Source organism: Schistocerca gregaria, chromosome 7 (assembly GCF_023897955.1).
Source record: "Schistocerca gregaria isolate iqSchGreg1 chromosome 7, iqSchGreg1.2, whole genome shotgun sequence".
Classification (NCBI taxonomy): Eukaryota; Metazoa; Arthropoda; class Insecta; order Orthoptera; family Acrididae; genus Schistocerca; species Schistocerca gregaria.
In genome coordinates this window covers 536,693,331-536,712,510 of record NC_064926.1, presented here as the reverse complement: position 1 = coordinate 536,712,510, position 19,180 = coordinate 536,693,331, and the positions used below count along the sequence as shown (strand labels likewise).

Here is a 19,180-nt window from a genome sequence, read left to right as displayed (position 1 = left end):
AAAAAAGATGGTAGAGCACTTGCTCGCTTGACTGCGAAAGGCGAAGTCCCGATTTCGAATCTCCGTCCGGCACAGAGTTTTAATCTGCCAGGATGTTTCATATCAGTGCACATTCCGCTACACAGTGAAAGTTTCATTCAGGATTAAAATCGTTACTTACTTTTTATCCATCTGTTTTGTTTTCATTTGACTGCTCCTTATATGTAGTACGGCCCATTTGAGATATGTAACGTGAAGTGCCGCTGAAAGGAATGGCCTTTTGCGACATATCCACTATTCGAAATGTCCACTGCTTGCAGTTCCTTTCGCTGTGTTCGTTCGGAAACAGCTTGAGATGAACTTACGTGCACTGGTTGCAGACATTTGTGCCAGGTTTGAAAATCATTGACATTATCAAGGCGTGACTTTTTATCTGAGGTCGCTGTCGGCGGTGACTTTTTTACGACTACTGTTGTTCCGCCGTGTTACATGGCTGCGAGTGGTACGTCATTCCTTGTAGACACACTGAACAGTCCGCGTTGATACACCAACAAAAATAGGGCAACTTCATTCGCGGTGTGGTTGTGGGAATGTCCAAATATGGTAGCTCCTTTTTGCCATTCCGTCACGATTCCACGTTGACCCATCTTAAAGCACTAATTATAAAGAATCGATTCGCATATACACATCACTTGACTGCGACGATTTAGGTCAGTTGTGGAGGGTCACTCGACCGACTGTTACCAGTTGTGCGCCACGTACACACACGTGCTCTAAAGTGACCGGTGTGCTCTTTTATTAGGTGGACTAATATTAGTCAAGTGAGCTTTCTACGTTTCTCTGTTTAATTACACAGACTGTCATATGACTACAGCAACAGGTGTACAGCAAACAACTGACATTTAAAAACATGTCGTATGTACCGTCACTACTACTTCCCGTAGTGTAATATATTCAAGGACAGATGCTCATGAATGTAACATGTAAGTGTGAAATGTTGTAAATTAATGTAAGTGAGCAAAATACATAGTACATCGTAAGCTAATAACATACGTTACCTCCTGTCTTTACCTATTATTTAATTAAGGTTTAATCGAAAATTCAGAGTCGATTCCAAAGCAATTTCTTCTAAATTTGAATGTTCATTGTTGTTAAAAAAAGGCAATAAACTTAAATAACTTACCTCAGTCAGGCTGAAGTTCACTCCGGAACTATAAAATGGCATAACGCGCTCCTGGATGTACGGATAGACAGGCAATGACGACGAGCTCGTCGTGAAGACAGCAAAGCTACTGGGAAAGCGATCGTTAAGACATAGAGAGATGTATACGGCATCGCACGTTGTTTTCTGTGAAGCCAAAACAGTGTTCAGGAAGTGATACGATTAGCTGTTGTCGGTTACGTAAGAAGACTGTGACGAGGATTTGCTTACGCCAACATCTACATCTACAAGTATACCCCTAAAAACCAATGTGACGCACGAGGCAGTCGCTGCGGTTATACCTATTTATGAAACACATTGACGCACGACACAAACAACAATTTAGTTATTTATGTAGCTGGCATCATTCACGCTCATTGAGTTCAGAAGTTTTCGTTTCTTAAGTTTCACGCTGTTACAAGTGTTTCGAGTTTTATCCTAACTTGTGTATCTGCCTGTTGTAGCAACAGTAATCGATCTAACAACTGCGTCAGACACTTGTCGTCTTATATAGGCGTTGTCGACCGCAGCGCCGTATTCTGCCTGTTTACATATCTGTGTATTTCAATACGCATTCCTATACCAGTTTGGTCCAATAACACTCCTTTCAGCAAGCGTGAAGTTACTTCTACGTCTCAAGACTTATCTCGTTTGGTATCGACATTATGCGCTTCTTAAAAACTGTGCAACCCCATCACATAGTTGGGTTGATATTCCACACGCTCCTATTATGTTGATTAGAAGGCAGTGCAGAACCGTACCGAACGTCTTCCGGAAATCAAGCAACACGGTATGTACCAGGGCGCCTGTATCTACTGCTGTCTGGGTCTCATGGGCGAACAGAGCAAGTTGGGTTTCACACGATTGTTGTTTGCGGAACCCATGTTTTGAGTCCTACAAAGAAGCGTCTCGCTCTCCAGAAACTTCATAATACGCGAGCATAAAACATGTTCCAAAATTATATGACAGACCGACGTCAGACACATAGGCCTACAGATTTGTGTGTTTCTTCGAAAACGCTCAGTTATTGGTAAAGTACTTGCAAAACTTCGGTTAATTAGCAGAATACTGGAAAAATGCTGTCAGCGTACAAGAGAGACTGCATACAAAACACTTGTGTGTCCCATGGTACAGTATTTGGCAACTGTGGGAGACCCATACGAAATAGGAATAACTGGGGATATTGAACGTATTCGAAGGAGGAAAACACGAATGATTAGAGGTTTTTTGATTCACGGGAGAGAGTACGGAGTTGGTGAAAGACCATGCGGATAGACACGAACTATCACGCGAAAGCCGTTTCAAGAACCAGTATTACGCGAAGAATCTGGACATATACTCCACGCGTGAAGGCAAGACAAGACTAATTACAGCGCGCACAGAAGCATTTAAGCAGTCATTCCTTCCGTTTTCCGTGCTCCGTAAGCGATTAGAAGAGAAAGAAGTCCTGAGATGCAGTTCAATGCTAAGCATTCTCTGCCCTGCACTTCAAAGTGGTTTGCAGAGTTTGTATGTAGATTTAGATTAGATTAGTTTTTCGTTCCATAGATCTGTGCTGAGGAGATCCTCGTGGATGTGGAACATGTCAATTTTTTTTAAAGCTGAAATAACAATACTAATAGTATGAATATATACAATACATCATTTGTTTCTATTAAAAAATTCGTCAATGGAGTAGAAGGAGTTGCCCACTAATAAGTCTTTCAGGCTCCTTTTAAACTGATCTTTATTTGTAACTACAATTTTTTATGCTTGCTGGCAAATTATTGAAGATGAGTGTTCCTGAGTAGTGGAACCCGTTTTGAATTAAAGTAAGTGCTTTTAAGTCCTTGTGCAGATCATTTTTGTTCCTGGTATTGTATGTTTGAACCGAGCTGTTTGTTGGAAAAAGTAATATATTATTTAGGACAAATTTCATTAAGGAGTAAATATACTGAGAGTCAGTAGTTAGTATACCCACTTCTTTGAAGAGTTTTCTACAGGACGTCCGTGAATTTACTCCACAAATAATACGTATTACAATCTTTTGGACTCTGAAAATTTTTGTTTGACTTGAAGAGTTACCCCAAAATATTATACCATATAACATTAAGGAATGAAAGTAGGTAAAGTATGCAAGCTTTTTCATTTTTATGTCGCCTATGTCTGCTAAAACTCGAATTGCAAATACAGATTTGTTAAGGCGTTTCTGCAGTTCTGTGGTGTTCTCCTCCCAGCTGAATTTATTATCAAGTTTTAATCCCAGGAATTTAAGACTGTCGACCTCTTCTATCTGCTCTTCTTCATACTGTATACATATGCTGGGTGGAAACCTCTTACAGGTTCTGAATTGCATATAGTGAGTCTTTTCGAAGTTTAATGTCAGTGAGTTGGCTTTAAACCATTTATTAATATCCATGAAAACATCATTAGCAGAACTTTCTGCAGTGACACCCTTTGTTTCCTGTTAGTGAGGTATGACTTGAACCATTTTGCAGCACTGCCTGTGACACCATAGAATTCTAATTTATTTCAAAGGATGTTGTGGTTCACACAATCGAATGCCTTTGACAAATAACAGAAAATACCTGCTGCTTGTAACTTGTTATTTAATGAATTAAGTACATTTTCACTGTAGGTGTAAATAGCCTTCTCGATATCAGAACCCTTCAGAAATCTAAACTGTGTTCTTGATAATATGTTATTTGTGGTCAGATGGTTGAGAAACTGCCTGTACATGACTTTTTCTAAAATCTTTGAGAATGCTGGCAAAAGTGAAATCGGTCTGTAGTTTGATGGTATCTCTTTATCCCCTTTCTTGAATAGAGCCTTAACATCTGCATATTTTAGCCAGTCAGGAAATGTCCCAGTTATAATTGATTTGTTACACAAGTAACTTAGAATTTCACTAAACTCACAAGAACATGCCGTAATTAACTTTGTTGATATTTCATTGTAACCACTAGAATGCTTTGTTTTTAAAGATTTTATTATGGAAGTTATTTCTTTTGGTGAAGTGAATGGCATATTCATGTACCTGAAGCTATTTGCAGAGGGTCGTTTCAGATAGTCAAGGGCATTATTTACTGATCCTGACAATCCCATTCTATCAGTAACGGATATGAAGTACTTGTTAAATAGATTTGCCACATTATGCCCATCGGTTACTAATGTGTCATCTACCCTTTGTGCTATTTACTCCTGTTCCCTTCTGGTTCTACCAGTCTCCTCTTTCACTATATCCCATATTGTTTTTAATTTGTTCCATGACATTGCTATCTTCTTCTCGTAGTGCATTTGTTTAGATGTCTGAATTACTTTTTTAAATATTTTATAGTAATCCTTGTATTTAGCAAAATCGTCAGCATTGGAACTATTCTTGGTCGACAGATACATTTTCCTTTTTGTCTTACAGGAAATCTTTATTCCTTGTGTAATCCATGGTTTTATTATAGACTTTTGTTTAATTTGAGTAACTTCAGAGGAAAACAGTTTTAAAACATTGTACTGACAGTATTCATAATGTGTTATATTTGTAATTCATGTCATGAGCAATATAAACATCTTTCCAGTTCATATCTTTGAGCAATTTTCTAAAACACTCAATTTTTGGTTGATTGACTACTCTCCTGTTCTCAGATTTAGCAGTCTTGATAATCTGCTTAGAATTTACATCTAAAACAAGGAGCTGCATGTCATGATCTGATAGTCCATTGATTACAGGTTTTATGATATGATTTTTTTCCTTTGATTTGTCTGTAAAAATGTGATCGATGGCTGTCCTTGAGGATCTAGAGATCCTAGTTGGAAAGTTTATAGTGTGAGTTAGATTGAAATACAACATTAGTAACTGCAGTAAATGTTCACTGGAAGATTGCATTAGAAAATCTGTATTAAAGTCACCAGCAATCAAAATGTCTTTGTTTCTTCTTGTTAAATAACCCAAAATAGCTTCTAGATAATTTATGAATAGATTATAATTTCCTGCAGGTGCTCGGTAAATAGTTACTATTATATAGGATATGTTATGGAACTCTACTTCTGTTGCACATGTTTGTAGATGCTGCTCTAAACAGAATTTATTGATGTCAATGTTCTTGAATTTATGGTAGTTTTTAATAAATGGAGGTATAGATGAGAGAGTCGTGTAAGACGTATCATCCCTTTTATTTTCTGAATGATTCAAGACAAATGAAACGTGTGGCACATGAAAGTACGCAGGCGGACTCACAATTAATACACAAATGAACAACTCAAGGTAAAACAAATGTTCGGCGTCCTAAGAAGAGATGGAAAGATCATCTACTCTCTACTTGAAACCGGAACATGAAAGGGTGCTTAAATCAAAACTGAATGTAATGATGAAATCCTGTAATTTTAACGGTATTTCAAAAATTCTGACGAGACGAGTGATAGAACGCTTGTTAAGGCTGCCGTTGAAGTGTATCACAAAAGCATCTGCAATATGCGCTCTGATTGAGGCGCAAGGCAGGTAGAATCCACCACAGGGCTGTAAACATTGGCAAGAGGAGCTCTAATGGTAGGTTGTGTCTTTATATGAGAAATAAATGTGAGGGGATACAAAAAATGAAAGTTTCTATTTCTGTTTTGATGGTGCCTAATGTTAACATACAGTTTCATTTACAAAAGCAGTCACTGACTTTGTATCTCCGCAGGACTATAAGGAAGTGTACACCCTGAGAAAAAAATCCACTCCACTAAGCAATTATCCGATCGGGACGGAAATAGGTAGATGTGATGTAAATGTAGAGAAATGTCGTTGCTGGTCATCGGAGCTCAGTTCGAAGCGGAACTCATCACTGAAGACAGTTATACTCCATTCAATGAGATTGGCGGCCGAACACGTGTCTGGAAACGCCCTGGACAGCGGTTGGATCCAAACCTGAATCCCGCCATACAACAAGGAGTGTGGTCTGGTGTGCTATTTGTTTTCACAGCAGGACCCCTTTGGTTGTCATCCCCGGGACCCTTACAGCATAACGGTACGTCGACGATATTCTACGCCCCGTTTTGTTGCTCTTCATGGCAAGCCATAGTGGGCTTACATTTGAACAAAATAATGTCCGCCCGCACACAGCAAGGGTTGAGAGTTTCTACTGCTTGTCTTCGTAGTTGACAAAAGCGACCTTTGCCGGATATCTCTCCAACTGGGAACGTTTGGAGCATTATGAGCAGGGCCCTCAAACCAAAGGTGGACCAACGCGATACTGACTTGCTCAGTTTATGAACTACTTCTCTTGAATAAATCATCCAATTTTTCTGAATTTGTTTGTCTGTACAGGTACATCACATCTACCGATTTCTGTGCCATTCGGATAATTCCTTCGCGTTGCATCGAGTTTTTGTTTCTCTGTGAGCGTATTTATTCGATCTTACAGCAGTGCATACCGCCTTGCGGAACATAACGACAAAACCTGGCGTTGTCTGTTGTCTGCATAGCAGTACGAGATTTTGGCCACTTTAACTCTTGCTAACAGAATATTCTCAGGAACCTGTAACACCGACGTTAACAAGCATTGTATCAATTTACTCATACTTTCAATGGGTTTCAAATCCCGTTAATAATATACCATTATATTAAAAACCCATACTTGTTACAATACCTCAGTTAATACGGTATAACCGATATAAGGTATATTAACAGAGCAATAAAATTAAATAATCTTCTCCGTACTGTTGTTTGCTGAGAAGCTCGTTTCGATATTCTGAAGAGTTCAAGAGATGAAAGAGACTCATCTTGTTTAACGCAATTAATCGGCTATGGACGACATCGGTTCGGATGGTAAATGTCTCATGATGGTCATGAGAATCTGTGGCAAGCGGATTTTCTGGGGTTCAAGTATATGAATTGTGGACTTAAACTCTCCCATCCCTAAGCTCAACACACGGAATTTTCTTAAACCACTTTAGGCGTATTCTGGCGTGATTCCTGTAGTAACTCTGGCTCGACATCCTGCCCCTTCCCTGTATAGCTGTGGTGGTGCTCCGCCTCTGGTGCCGTCGACGTAGATGTGACACTGAAGCCCAAAAAGATTTGCTCGGAATTCGACAGAAAGGAACCTACTAGACCTGCCAAAATCAACCGCCTGCTTTGACCAACAACGTCATCAAAATAGTGTAAAATATCCGCCGGATAATGAAATGAAATGATCGTACGGCATTGTTGGCCGGGAGACCCCATGCGGGGTGTTCGGCTGCCTAAATTGCAAGTCCTTTTTAGCCAACGCCACTTCGGCGACTTGCGAGTCAATGATGATAAGGACACACAACACCCAGTCATCTCGAGGCAGGGAAAATCCCTCGACCCCGCCGGGAATCGAACACGGGACCCCGTGCGCGGGAAGCGACAGCGCTAACGCAAGACCACGAGCTGCGAACCGCCGGATAGTGAAATACAGCTACTGAAATGTCGTCTTACGCATTGGTTTCTTGTTCCTTATTTATTCCATCTTCAGTGGCATATTAGGAATATCGTTTTTTAGCTAACATCAAGTACATTTGCTGATAACATTGTGAAGTACATTGTCCTTCTTGCTAACTCACAACAATATTTGCAAGCTGCAGAGCAGCACATATACAATATATCTCATTAAAGTTGCTCCAGTTGCATTATGTTCGTTAGCTCCGCCGACCCTAAATAACGAAAAGTGTGAGGTCATCCACATGAGTACTAAAAGGAACTCGTTAAACTTCCGTTACGCGATAAATCAGTCTAATCTAAAAGCCGTAAATTCAACTAAATACCTAGGTATTGCAATTATGAACAACTTAAATTGGAAAGAACACGTAGAATATGTTGTGGGGAAGGCTAACCAAAGGCTGCGTTTTATTGGCAAGACACTTAGTAAATGTAACAGACCTACTAAGGAGACTGCCTACACTACGTCCTCTTTTAGAATACTGCTGCGCGGTGTGGGATCCTTACGAGGTAGGACTGACGGAATACATCTAAAAAGTTCAAAGAAAGGCACGACGTTTTGTATTATCGCGAAATATGGGAGAGACTGTCACAGAAATAATACAGGATTTGGGATGGAAATCATTAGAAGAAAGGAGTTTTTCCTTGCGACGGAATCTTCTCACGAAATTCCAATCATCAAGTTTCTCCTCCGAATGCGAAAATATTTTGTTGGCATCGACTTACATAGGACGGAACGATTACCACGATAAAATAAGGGAAATCAGAGCTCGTACGGAAAGATATAGGTGTTCATTCTTTCCGCACGTTATACAAGATTGGAATAATAGACAATTGTGAAGGTGGTTCGATGAACCCTCTGCCAGGCACTTAAATGTGATTTGCAGAGTATCCATGTAGATTTAGATGTAGATGTGGATGTAGAACACACAGTGTCTCATTTATACTAACCTACAGTATGAGGTACGCTACAGATCGGTCTTTCACGACAACCTACATTCCAAACAATAATATTGAGACAACACAAGAATTGCTAGTGTGTGTCTGTGTGCAGACGTTTGATGTTACAGGCCACAAAATTATCTCGTGATAGTTAAAAACGGACACAAGGTATCGGTAGGCGCAGTTCGCTCACCTTGGTGGACGTGGACAGGCGCTTGCCGGAGCCGCAGCCGAACACCTTGGCGAGGCCCTTGGTCGTGGGCACCAGGTTGAAGGGCGGCGGCACCGTGTCGCCCTCCTCGAAGTAGCTGATCCACAGGTGGCTGCGGGCGAACTTCCACTCCGTGTCCGCGCGTTCCTGCGGGACCACCACAAACAGGCTGCACGGGCGGTCTGCACTTGTACATTCATACGGCAGGGCATTGAGTTACGGCTGGACCAATGTTCAGCGTGAGAGGAACCAATCAAAAATAATCAAAAACAACGCAAAAATAAAAAAAACTCGCTAATGTTACACGGTGTTGCAAAAAGATTCATCCGATTGCACAAGACTATATCGTCTACATTAATCTGGATACAGATTTGGGGTGAATAAGACTGCAAAGCTTTTGTTTTCAAAAGAACCTTCCAGTTTGATACGGGTATTTTACACGCTTGCACATTGACATCCCCATACATTTTAAAATTACTTTGAGGGTCCGCGATTCATTTGCTTCTTACAAACTTTCAGTATGGCCTCCCCCGTAAGAATGACAAACGTTTAAACGATACACAACTCGTCGTCGTTCACACGCAAACCCAATGTAAGGGCAGACACATAGAGAGTCTATCACAGACCTCCTTAAAATATACATAAAATGTTCAGGGGGCCTTGGAGACCAGTGGTGCAATGTGAATCCGGCCATCCCTTTTGCCTGACCCAACATTGAGGGAACTCACTATCAGGAAATGTTCTTACATTAAAGTGTCAGTGTAGTGGTGCTCCTTCGAGCTGAAAAATGAAATTTTGCGTAGTTTCTCGTAATCTTGGAGAAACCCACATCGCCAACATATCCAGATACGTAATTGCTGTATTTTCATAAAAAATTGCCGTAAATCTTTTACACAAACATAGGCATAAATGATCATCATACTAAACTACGAGATATCAGAGCTGGCACAGAAAGATTTAAGTGTTCGTTTTTTCCCGCGCGCTGTTCGAGAGTAGAGTGGTAGAAAGTAACTTAAGGGTGGTTCGATGAACCCTCTAGCAGGCACTTAACTGTGGACTGCAGAGTAATTATGTAGATGTAGACGTAGATGTAGATGTAGAGCAACCGAGCTAGCAGCAACAGGGAGTCCACCGCCGGCAACCACGGGCAACTTTTAGTTTAGATACGTGAATTGTAGCTCAAATAGAGGCCTGTCCCCATTCATGTAAAATGTGCAGTCTTGTGAAATCTGAAAATCATTTTGAACTGTCTGTATATTAAAATGAATGTTTTAAAACATCACAAGGACTCAATACACTTTTCATCTCTTTTCCGAAACGTGACGTGTAGGTTATCTGTAACCTTATTGGTGTTCTATAAGAGGACAGCACTATTCATTTTTAGAGCGACTAATTCAAGTCTTTTATATAATTTTCACCGGTGAATTTAACCTTTCACCAATCTCACCAGGAAAAAAATATACCAGACTCAGGTCCGGTCACATTGATCGCCGACAAATCTAACCGTTGCGGCTGATCTATCAGTCAAGCTGTTTGTATTCAGATGATGTGTTACCTGAAAGATGGAATGAGCAGAGGACCCACAATGCTGAAAGAGCACGCCCAGTCTTGTAACCAAAACCAACAACTGTGGCAAATCTGCAGTGTATCACATGAACTTTCTAGTGATACTGTTTCTCCTTCATTTGCAATAGGTAATTAGGAGGCAGGAATTCATCGATTACCAAGTTGAGTCACCCGTGTGCGAGAGCTGCGTGGTGACATCCAAGCAAGTGATCACTGGCAGCCTTCTGTGATACCAAGGAACAGCTCATTCACTACCAAGACTACTGCGGTGTGGACAATAAGAACTTTGTTAGAGGCAAATAATATAGCAATATATAAAGACATATATTCGGTTAGTAGCCACTGGTAAAAGAAAGTTATAATATTTTAAATTACTACACCCTAGATTTAAAAGTGTGCCTCAGCATATGCGTGATATATTAAAGTGTTGTTTGTACAATACATTATTTTCAAACGCCCTGTATTAGAAAATGGGTGAATGGATGATGTCGGAGATCATACGAATAATATAAATCTCATTTTGCAGAAAATCTCTATATCTGAGACCCGTATTGTTGTACAACTGACCAGTTATCGACATTACAACACGACACGTTTGCGAGTGCTCGGTGGTCAGTACAACTAAAGGAGCAATATTTATTTTCATTACAAGGCAATGTACTGAGTGTAGGTGGGCTACTGAGATGAGCGTAAAGTGAAAAAGATGGATTGCCGTACATGGTGAAATACTATCTGGATGTATGGAGTAATAATAGGTAAGTGCACTGCATACAGCATCTAACTCTATTCATAGACACGGTCATTGTTCTTACTGTATTTGGAACACGGTAAGAAAACTAAAATTACGGCAGTTCCTGGTCACATACACATTCAACTTTACACCATTTTGACTTTATTAGGTGTCGGTAGCCCATTGAGATTTCACTGGGGACTGTTCCTGACCACAACATACTACCCTACCCAAACATGACGCATATTGTCGCATCTTGGTCGGCGAACGAGCAACGGCCTGTGCAGGTATTTTGTCCGAAATGGGCGCTAACTACTGAGCGATCGCGTGGTCGGAGTCTGAGAATGCCCAGGGTTGTTAGTAGGACATCACACTTACCACAGAGACAGCGCACCCAGGAGCCGAGCTAGGGGAGCGCAACTCATCTTAGTTTCGATGCGAATGACGGAACGGTTTTGAGATTTCACGCTAAATAGCTCCAGTTGTGCTCGCATTACGTGTTTTGGCTTTGTTTAAACTGATAAAACTGTCTGCCGGAGTGCGGTAGGAATTCAGTTGTCTACGATTGTTTTTCTTGTGAAGGGGTGCGGCTGCCACCGCTGATATCTCCTCGCTACGTCCATGGACAGTGGTGAAACAATTCACACAAAGAAAAATTTTCACGTCTCTGATACAGGAACTATTGAGACGCAGAATCATATTGATTATATCAATTGATTTGTCCAACATGTAATTAAAGAGTAATTCAGACACAAAGCAACAAATTCATTAATTACAGTGTTTTTATTATAACTTCAGAACTATACATGTTATGAATATAACTAATTATGTGTAGATAAGAACGAGCGCTATAAGCAGAGAGTGTAGTCAAATTCGAATAAGAGCAAAGAAATAGCACTAATTACTTAATTAACTAATTAACTGTAAATTACAGATAACTGACACACGCAAGACAACCGCACTGAAAGACACTGTTGTTGTTGTGGTCTTCAGTCCTGAGACTGGTTTGATGCAGCTCTCCGTGCTACTCTATCCTGTGCAAGCTTCTTCATCTCCCAGTACCTACCGCAACTTCCTTCCTTCTGAATCTGCTTGGTGTATTCATCCATTGGTCTCCCTCTACGATTTTTACCCTCTACGCTGCCCTCCAATACTTAATTGGTGATCCCTTGATGCCTGAGAATATGTCCTACCAACCGATCCCTTCTTCTAGTCAAGTTGTGCCACAAACTTCTCTTCTCCCCAATCCTATTCAACACCTCCTCATTAGTTATGTGATCTACCCATCTAATCTTCAGCATTCTTCTGTAGCACCACATTTCGAAAGGTTCTATTCTCTTCTTGTCCAAACTATTTATCGTCCACGCTTCACTCCCATACATGGCTACACTTCATACAAATACTTTCAGAAACGACTTACTGACACTTAAATCTATACTCGATGTTAACAAATTTCTCTTCTTCAGAATCGCTTTCCTTGCCATTGCCAGTCTACATTTTATATCCTCTCTACTTCGACCATCATCAGTTATTTTGCTCCCCAAATAGCAAAACTCCTTTACCACTTTAAGTGTCTCATTTCCTAATGTAATACTCTCAGCATCACCCGACTTAATTCGACTACATTCCATTATTCTTGTTTTGCTTTTTTTGATGTTCATCTTATATCCTCCTTTCAAGACACAATATGGTATACCTACACAACAACTATCTCATATACCGATAAGTGAGAATGTACATTTGTTAATGAATTATCAACAATTACACAAGTTATCTTATAAATGTTGGTTGGGATAAAAGGTTAAATCTGCAAATTAAATGACATGATTTACTTATACTCGCGCAGTGACAGGCATATTAATTAACTGTAAATCTCTCAGAAACGAATGGAGATCCGAACATTACGCACGGTTGAAATTTGCGTACATGCGTGATTAATTTGGTATGTTAATACTGTAAATTGGACGAATACTTTAAGAAGAAGAAAGATGTATTAAATATATAATTAAGACCATTATAATCGGTAATGCTAGGGTGGGAGACTGACGAAGTAGAGCAAGCGCTGAGTCAGTGCGGGGTCTTGCCTCTTCGGCGGGACAAAGGACAAAATATTGGCTTTGATCGATGCATCGTAGAGGGTGTCGTAGCTCCGGCATTGTCACAGGCGAATGAGAAGACGATCTGCTCTGCCTCCTCTAGCTCAGCTCTCTTATTTCAGGCACTGTGGTCTTGAGGCGGAGGGTTGGACTGTTATTGCCACTAGTGTGGTTCTTTTTCTTCCAGTACGATACGATCAATGTCCAAGGCTACATTTAAGAGCTGCTAGCAGCGAATACTTGGCAGAGTTACCTGATGTTGTAGTAGGCGGTCCGGCGGTACTTACCGAAATGATCTGGTAGGAGTTGGACATCATAGCGATGAGCATGTTGAGCAGCACGATGATGTTGATGACAGAGTACGAACCAAACATCAGCAGGGCCCAGAATCGCGTGAAACTTTTGATTCCGACCAGCTCGAAGTTCATCAGGTCAACCAATCCAAAACTTGCCCAGAAGAGAGACTGTGACGTCTCGAACAGACTGGAAACCACCATAGGAAAATTTTAGCGAACCGGCAGAAAATACTCTGTCATTACATTAGGTATAATTCTGCGTGCAGATCTCCCGCTCGGTGCGTTTTTTTTTTTTTTTTTTTTTAAATCTGGCTTAGTGATGGAAATATCTTTCGACAGCATCAAAGTAAAAATCGTATGACATTAATGTGTAAGTTTTGTAATTGTTTTCAAACCGATGTGATGACGAACTTCAATATCGCGGACCTCACTCTTTGTAGTAAGTTCTACATAAAGACACTTTTTTTAGGTGACATGAGGCAGTGCGATAAACGTTGTATAATAAATATCGCCGATATTCTTAAAGATTTCAATTAATCACCAGTGCGTATTCCGAAGTCCAGCTTCATCAGCAGGGTTTCAACTTACTGTTGAAGAAACGCCATTGTGATGTAAGAGGGGTGTCAAGGTCAGTTAAATCAGAGCACCTTTCAGCGAATAAAGTTCACCTTTCAGTGCCAGTGCCAGTTTATATCTCGTTGAAATCACATTGAAATGGCCTTAGGAGTGAGCTAGAGATCTAACTATGAAGCTGTTCTCCCACATTTCCGTTGACAGTCCATAAAAAATATACATATTAAGAAATTAATCATTTAATATTTCACTCACGGAAGTCATTTTACTGCAGTCTGAATATGTTGAACTACCATTGGTTGTCCTTAATAAAAAAAATTAAGTTTTTTTTATAAAACGTAGTCGATAACCAGTGACAGTTTCGTGTCACTGAACTTCACCTTTGTGACACGTTTTGAACTATAGTCTACTGTTTGCGTCATCTGGAACAGTATGAAGTAGATTGAAATCTGAGCAGCGCTTGTAACACGTATCAAGAGAGAAATGGTCTGTGCTTGAGATAAATTTACTTCTTAGCCCACTAATGTAGGTAAGAGTATTTAAGAGGTTACTCACAGTATCAACGAGACAAAGAGATCGCTCTTCTCCTGCGTCACCCTTTATCAGTTACAGTGGCTGATTTATTCGGTGACAGTTATTCTAGGAACTCGCATGATACAACAGAAAAACGTTTAAATTTCAAAATAGAGGCCGATTCCAGCTACAATGCGGCGTCGAAATAATGCGATGGTGAAAGATGAATATTTATGGCGGACTGGTACTCAAACTCGGATCTCCCGCTTAACGCGAGCAGTTGGCCTAACTGCTTCGGCCATGTGGACGCACTGCGCAAGTCCTCAACTTGCCACACGCTAGTAGCGTCCACTGTCCAATCACCTACTTGCTCGCGACGAGTCTGTACTTCCCCCAGAGGCTCCGACCATGTTGTGCATCTACACTGAAGTCATCAAGGGAGTCATGTCTACAGATACACTGTCCGACAGAACAGATACCACACACATATACAAAAAAATGTTTCTCACTGCGTAGATCGACAACCTGCTCCAATATAAATAATGACGAACTATATCAAAATGTAGTTCGACTCTCTATCTGTATTTCTATACTGATGATAGTTGTCAAATGTATTCTGAACAGTCGCTTTGAAGACAGCAGACAATAGAGTACAACGTCTTTAACTAAGCTCTTTAGTTGCTTTTTGTAACAGCTAGGTTGGGAAACATAAAGCTATTTAATCTTGTTTCTTAAAGTTATACATTTATTACATATTTGCTGTCACCGTATGGGACGGCGGGTAGAAAATAAAGAATTATTTCTTCTATTATTTGTTGCCGTTCTCAACACAGGCTCTCTAACTACAATGTTGGCAACCAAAAAGTGATTAGCAAAAACGTGATGTCTGTAATTAGAGTTCCTGTGCCCACTCTGATAGAGAATAAAAGTTATTGATTATTGAAGTTCATTACTCTGAGGATTTAGGATGATATCTGGGATTCATAGAAAATGCAGTTTACTATAAAATTTTTCACTATATTCTGAAAACGATAAAGCGTAAAACTCCAGACAAATGATTACCCATATCAGCTATTGTACTATCAGGGCTGTTCAGAGTCTATTGCGCGGATCCTATTATTCCTAGATAACGAAACTGTGCAATAATCGTTATCGATATAAATGTTCAAAGTGAATGCTCGCCAAAATTTGACTTTAATACTTATCAAACGCCACGCTAGTAATGGTAGAAAGTCTGTCCTGTGGCGACACGAGAAAATACGACATACGCAAACTGAGAATAAACCACTGGAGTCATTCTGTTATTAACACTTTACCCCATTGAGAACTCATTGTTATGTGCAAACCGAGTTACATAATACGGCGTCCAAGGCTGTTTCTGGCAACTGCACAACCGTGACGCTGCTTCCGACACGGAGTGCTCGCTGATAGGAATCTAGAAGAGAACTGGGGCCTGACTCTAGCTGCTTTTTTTCCCTTTATTGAATTTCGATCCCTCCCTAAGGGGGCGGGCTGGGAGCAGCTTATTACGCTACTCTGCAGCCTACAGACTTTATAAAGCGCAAGAAGAAGATAAAAAAACAATAAAAGCAGCAGGCGATAAAATGGTGACTTAAATTGTAAAACGGCGGAAAATTGTGGAAAGTTAAAATATAAAACAAAGGGTTGGCAATGTTAATAAAATACACAGGAAGCAGACAGGTAACATAGTAGACAGACAATTAAAAAAACATGGTGACAATCTGGTTTCTGTTCGCAAGAGATATAAAAATCACACCCAGCGACAGTATGATGTCCGTTCGCAACACTTCGAAAAAGACATACAACACTGAACACTCATTGTAAACACTGCACTAAAATGTCGGCACACAGATACACAGATGACACACCATAGACAAGGGCAGACGTGGGGGGGGGGGGGGAGACCTGGACAGATGAGGGGGAAAACAAGGAAAGAGGAAAGGAAAAACGAAAGGGGGGGGGGGACCGAAGGAGGCAGAGGACTCATAGGGGGGAGGGGGGATTCTAGGTCGCACGCCGTTATTTATATAACCGCGGTGCGGACCGCCGAAGGCGCAGCCGACAAAATTTGCCTTCCTGACAAGCCGCCGGACCTAACAGAACACCACTTCAAGTTACTAAATAATATATTGCTTCATTCGCTGCATGCCAATGAAGCTCTCGATTTAATTGTGCAATCAGCACACAGGTAAGTATGTATAATAAAATTCTAATGTGGGTAGGTTAAGTTCTTTTGGTGAGAGAATTATTTTAGTTGTACTGCACGCAATAGATGAGCTCTGAACTTGCCATTTGGAGAGACGCTACAGCTATAGATTTATATCCACCTTTTTGAAACTTTTCACATCTTTATTATTATAGCGTATCTACCTTCTACCTAAATCTAAACGTCCTAGCTCTGTCTAATCACTTACTTAATCTATCTTTCTTCCGAACTTTTAGGAAAATCATGAATTTCAGCCAAAATATTACTTTGTGAGATCCAGTATGCTGTTTCCATTAAATTACAGTGAGAAAGGAATCCAAATATAAATTCTGAGGTTTTGTAGATCCTTCCTGTTGCGCCGATGATTTTTACGTAAAACGTCCAAATTTCGAAAACTGTTGAAGTTACCAAACAGAAATTTAGCACATTTTTATTTTAGCATCACTCCTGACATGCTATCAACTTTTCAGATTATTTTTTTTAAGGTATTGCGCAACATTCGTGACCTCATAGCTGGTTACAGCGGACTAGGCTGGCAAACAATGGAAAGCGTATGAATTTTAAATGGCGTGAGTAGGCTGCTTCTCTACAATCGGCCTTGCTTCTTTGAATACACCGGCCCTCTTCAGACCACCGAAAGAAAGTTAAGCAATGTCGAACATCGCCAGCACTTAGATTGGTAACCACCTGGCTACATCACGTGCTGTTGGATGCTTTCCCTTTGCCTCTACGACAAAGGAGAGGAGGGCGACGGCATACGTTCCAGGCTTTGCGCCAAAGTCGTGGATTAAATTCCAGAGCTGTCCGCAATGTCTGATCGAGTGAGGGCGCGTGACACTGGTGGCGGCGATCTGACCGTCGGAAGGAGGTGTCAAGACCGGCGGTCATCTTGGTGTTGTCCGAGTGGAGCAGGCTTTGTGGCGCCTCTGAGTTTCACCCTCTCTCTCCTCTCATCATCATGACACCACACTACACACTCAGCCATTAAAGTCAGCTACACTTATCAGGTGCACTTAAATACACGAAGGCAAGGTGGGAGTGTGCACGGACACGAAAGACTTTCCATTTAGGAGGCTAGAAAATGATGTGGTGAAACTGGTTGGCACAAATGTTCCTTACTGCTGGTATGATGTACACTTGGTAGACTGTAGGAGAGGCAAAATGTGAAACTGTATTTACCAGTGCCATGAATGTGCGGATCAGAATCAAGATTCCTTCAAGTTCTTAATTGTATACTTTGTTACAGACATGACAGTATACAGGGGGTTAGACCACGCACTTTTATCGGTGACTGAGGACAGTGTATTGAACAACTTTACACCAATATTTACTTCATTTGAGGACCAATAATTATAGATATTAGGACTAGTATGTTTCTAGGTTGTTAGAACCTCCAAGTATATGGGGAAAGAGCAAGCCATTAATGTTTATTTTCCCCTGGGCAGGAAGTGAGGTGTTGAAGTGTGCACACGTGGACGCAAAACAATTAGTCTATACAGACAGGTCTAGTCCACTTCACATTGCAGTTATGATTCTCCGAAAGATATTAGGTATTGTATTTGTATTTTAACCGGGGACCTAAAAACGACGGAGAGGCTCTGTCCCCGCCGCAGCCGCAGTGGTCCACAACCCCACGACGACCATCGCAGTCCACTTCACCCCTCCGCCACCCCGCACCGAACTCAGGGTTATTGTGCGGTTCGACCCCCAGTGAACCACCACAGGGAACGACTAACACCAGACGAGTGTAACTCCTATGTTTGCGTGGTAGAGTAATGGTGGTGTCCGCGTACGTGGAGAACTTGTTTGCGCAGCAATCGCCGACATAGTGTAGCTGAAGCGGAATAAGGGGGACCAGCCAGCATTCGCAGAGGCAGATGGAAAACCGCCTAAAAACCATCCACAGACTGGCCGGTTCATCGGACCTCGACAGAAGTCCGCCGGGCGGATTCGTGCCGCGGAGCAGGCGCTCCTTCCCGCCTGGAAAGCCGTGCGTTAGACTGCACGGCCAACCGGGCGGGCAAAATATTAGGTAGAAAATTGTGTTTCTGGGAAGAGTTTTAGTTGCAGAGAAAAACCAACTAACACATTGAAGTGGCTACATATTAAGGTATCAATCGTTATAATATCTGCACTTATACCCCTAACACACTGTATAATTACTTGTCTGTTGGTGCTATATGGCAGAGAAATGTGGATATTTATCAAATGTGAAAAAGACAGTGTTTCTAAAAGAAGGTTAGAAGGAAATGGCACTTAACAATAACACACAGTAAGACAGAAAAAACAGAGACATCCGAAAACTTATAAAACAAAGAGTCCATAAGTTTAAAAGTAAAATACTATAGTGAGAAGGATATCTGCATCAAATTCCAGAGCAAACGATTCAGGCTTTGAGTGTATCAATAATTTGCGGAAGATAACTTCC

General features: G+C 41.0%; 1 protein-coding gene across 3 annotated transcripts in view; it reads right to left on the bottom strand.

Annotated features, from left to right (window-relative positions):
- The window catches only part of LOC126282063 (transient receptor potential protein), a 413,093-nt gene that overhangs the window by 60,794 nt on the left and 333,119 nt on the right, over positions 1-19,180 (bottom strand). For all 3 annotated transcript variants that reach the window (XM_049981506.1, XM_049981508.1, XM_049981507.1), the window contains exons 15-16: positions 13,431-13,626; positions 8,734-8,898 (exon numbers count right to left, since the gene is read on the bottom strand). In XM_049981506.1, the coding sequence (XP_049837463.1) occupies positions 8,734-8,898; positions 13,431-13,626 (361 nt within the window). The remainder of the gene's footprint in view (positions 1-8,733; positions 8,899-13,430; positions 13,627-19,180) is intronic.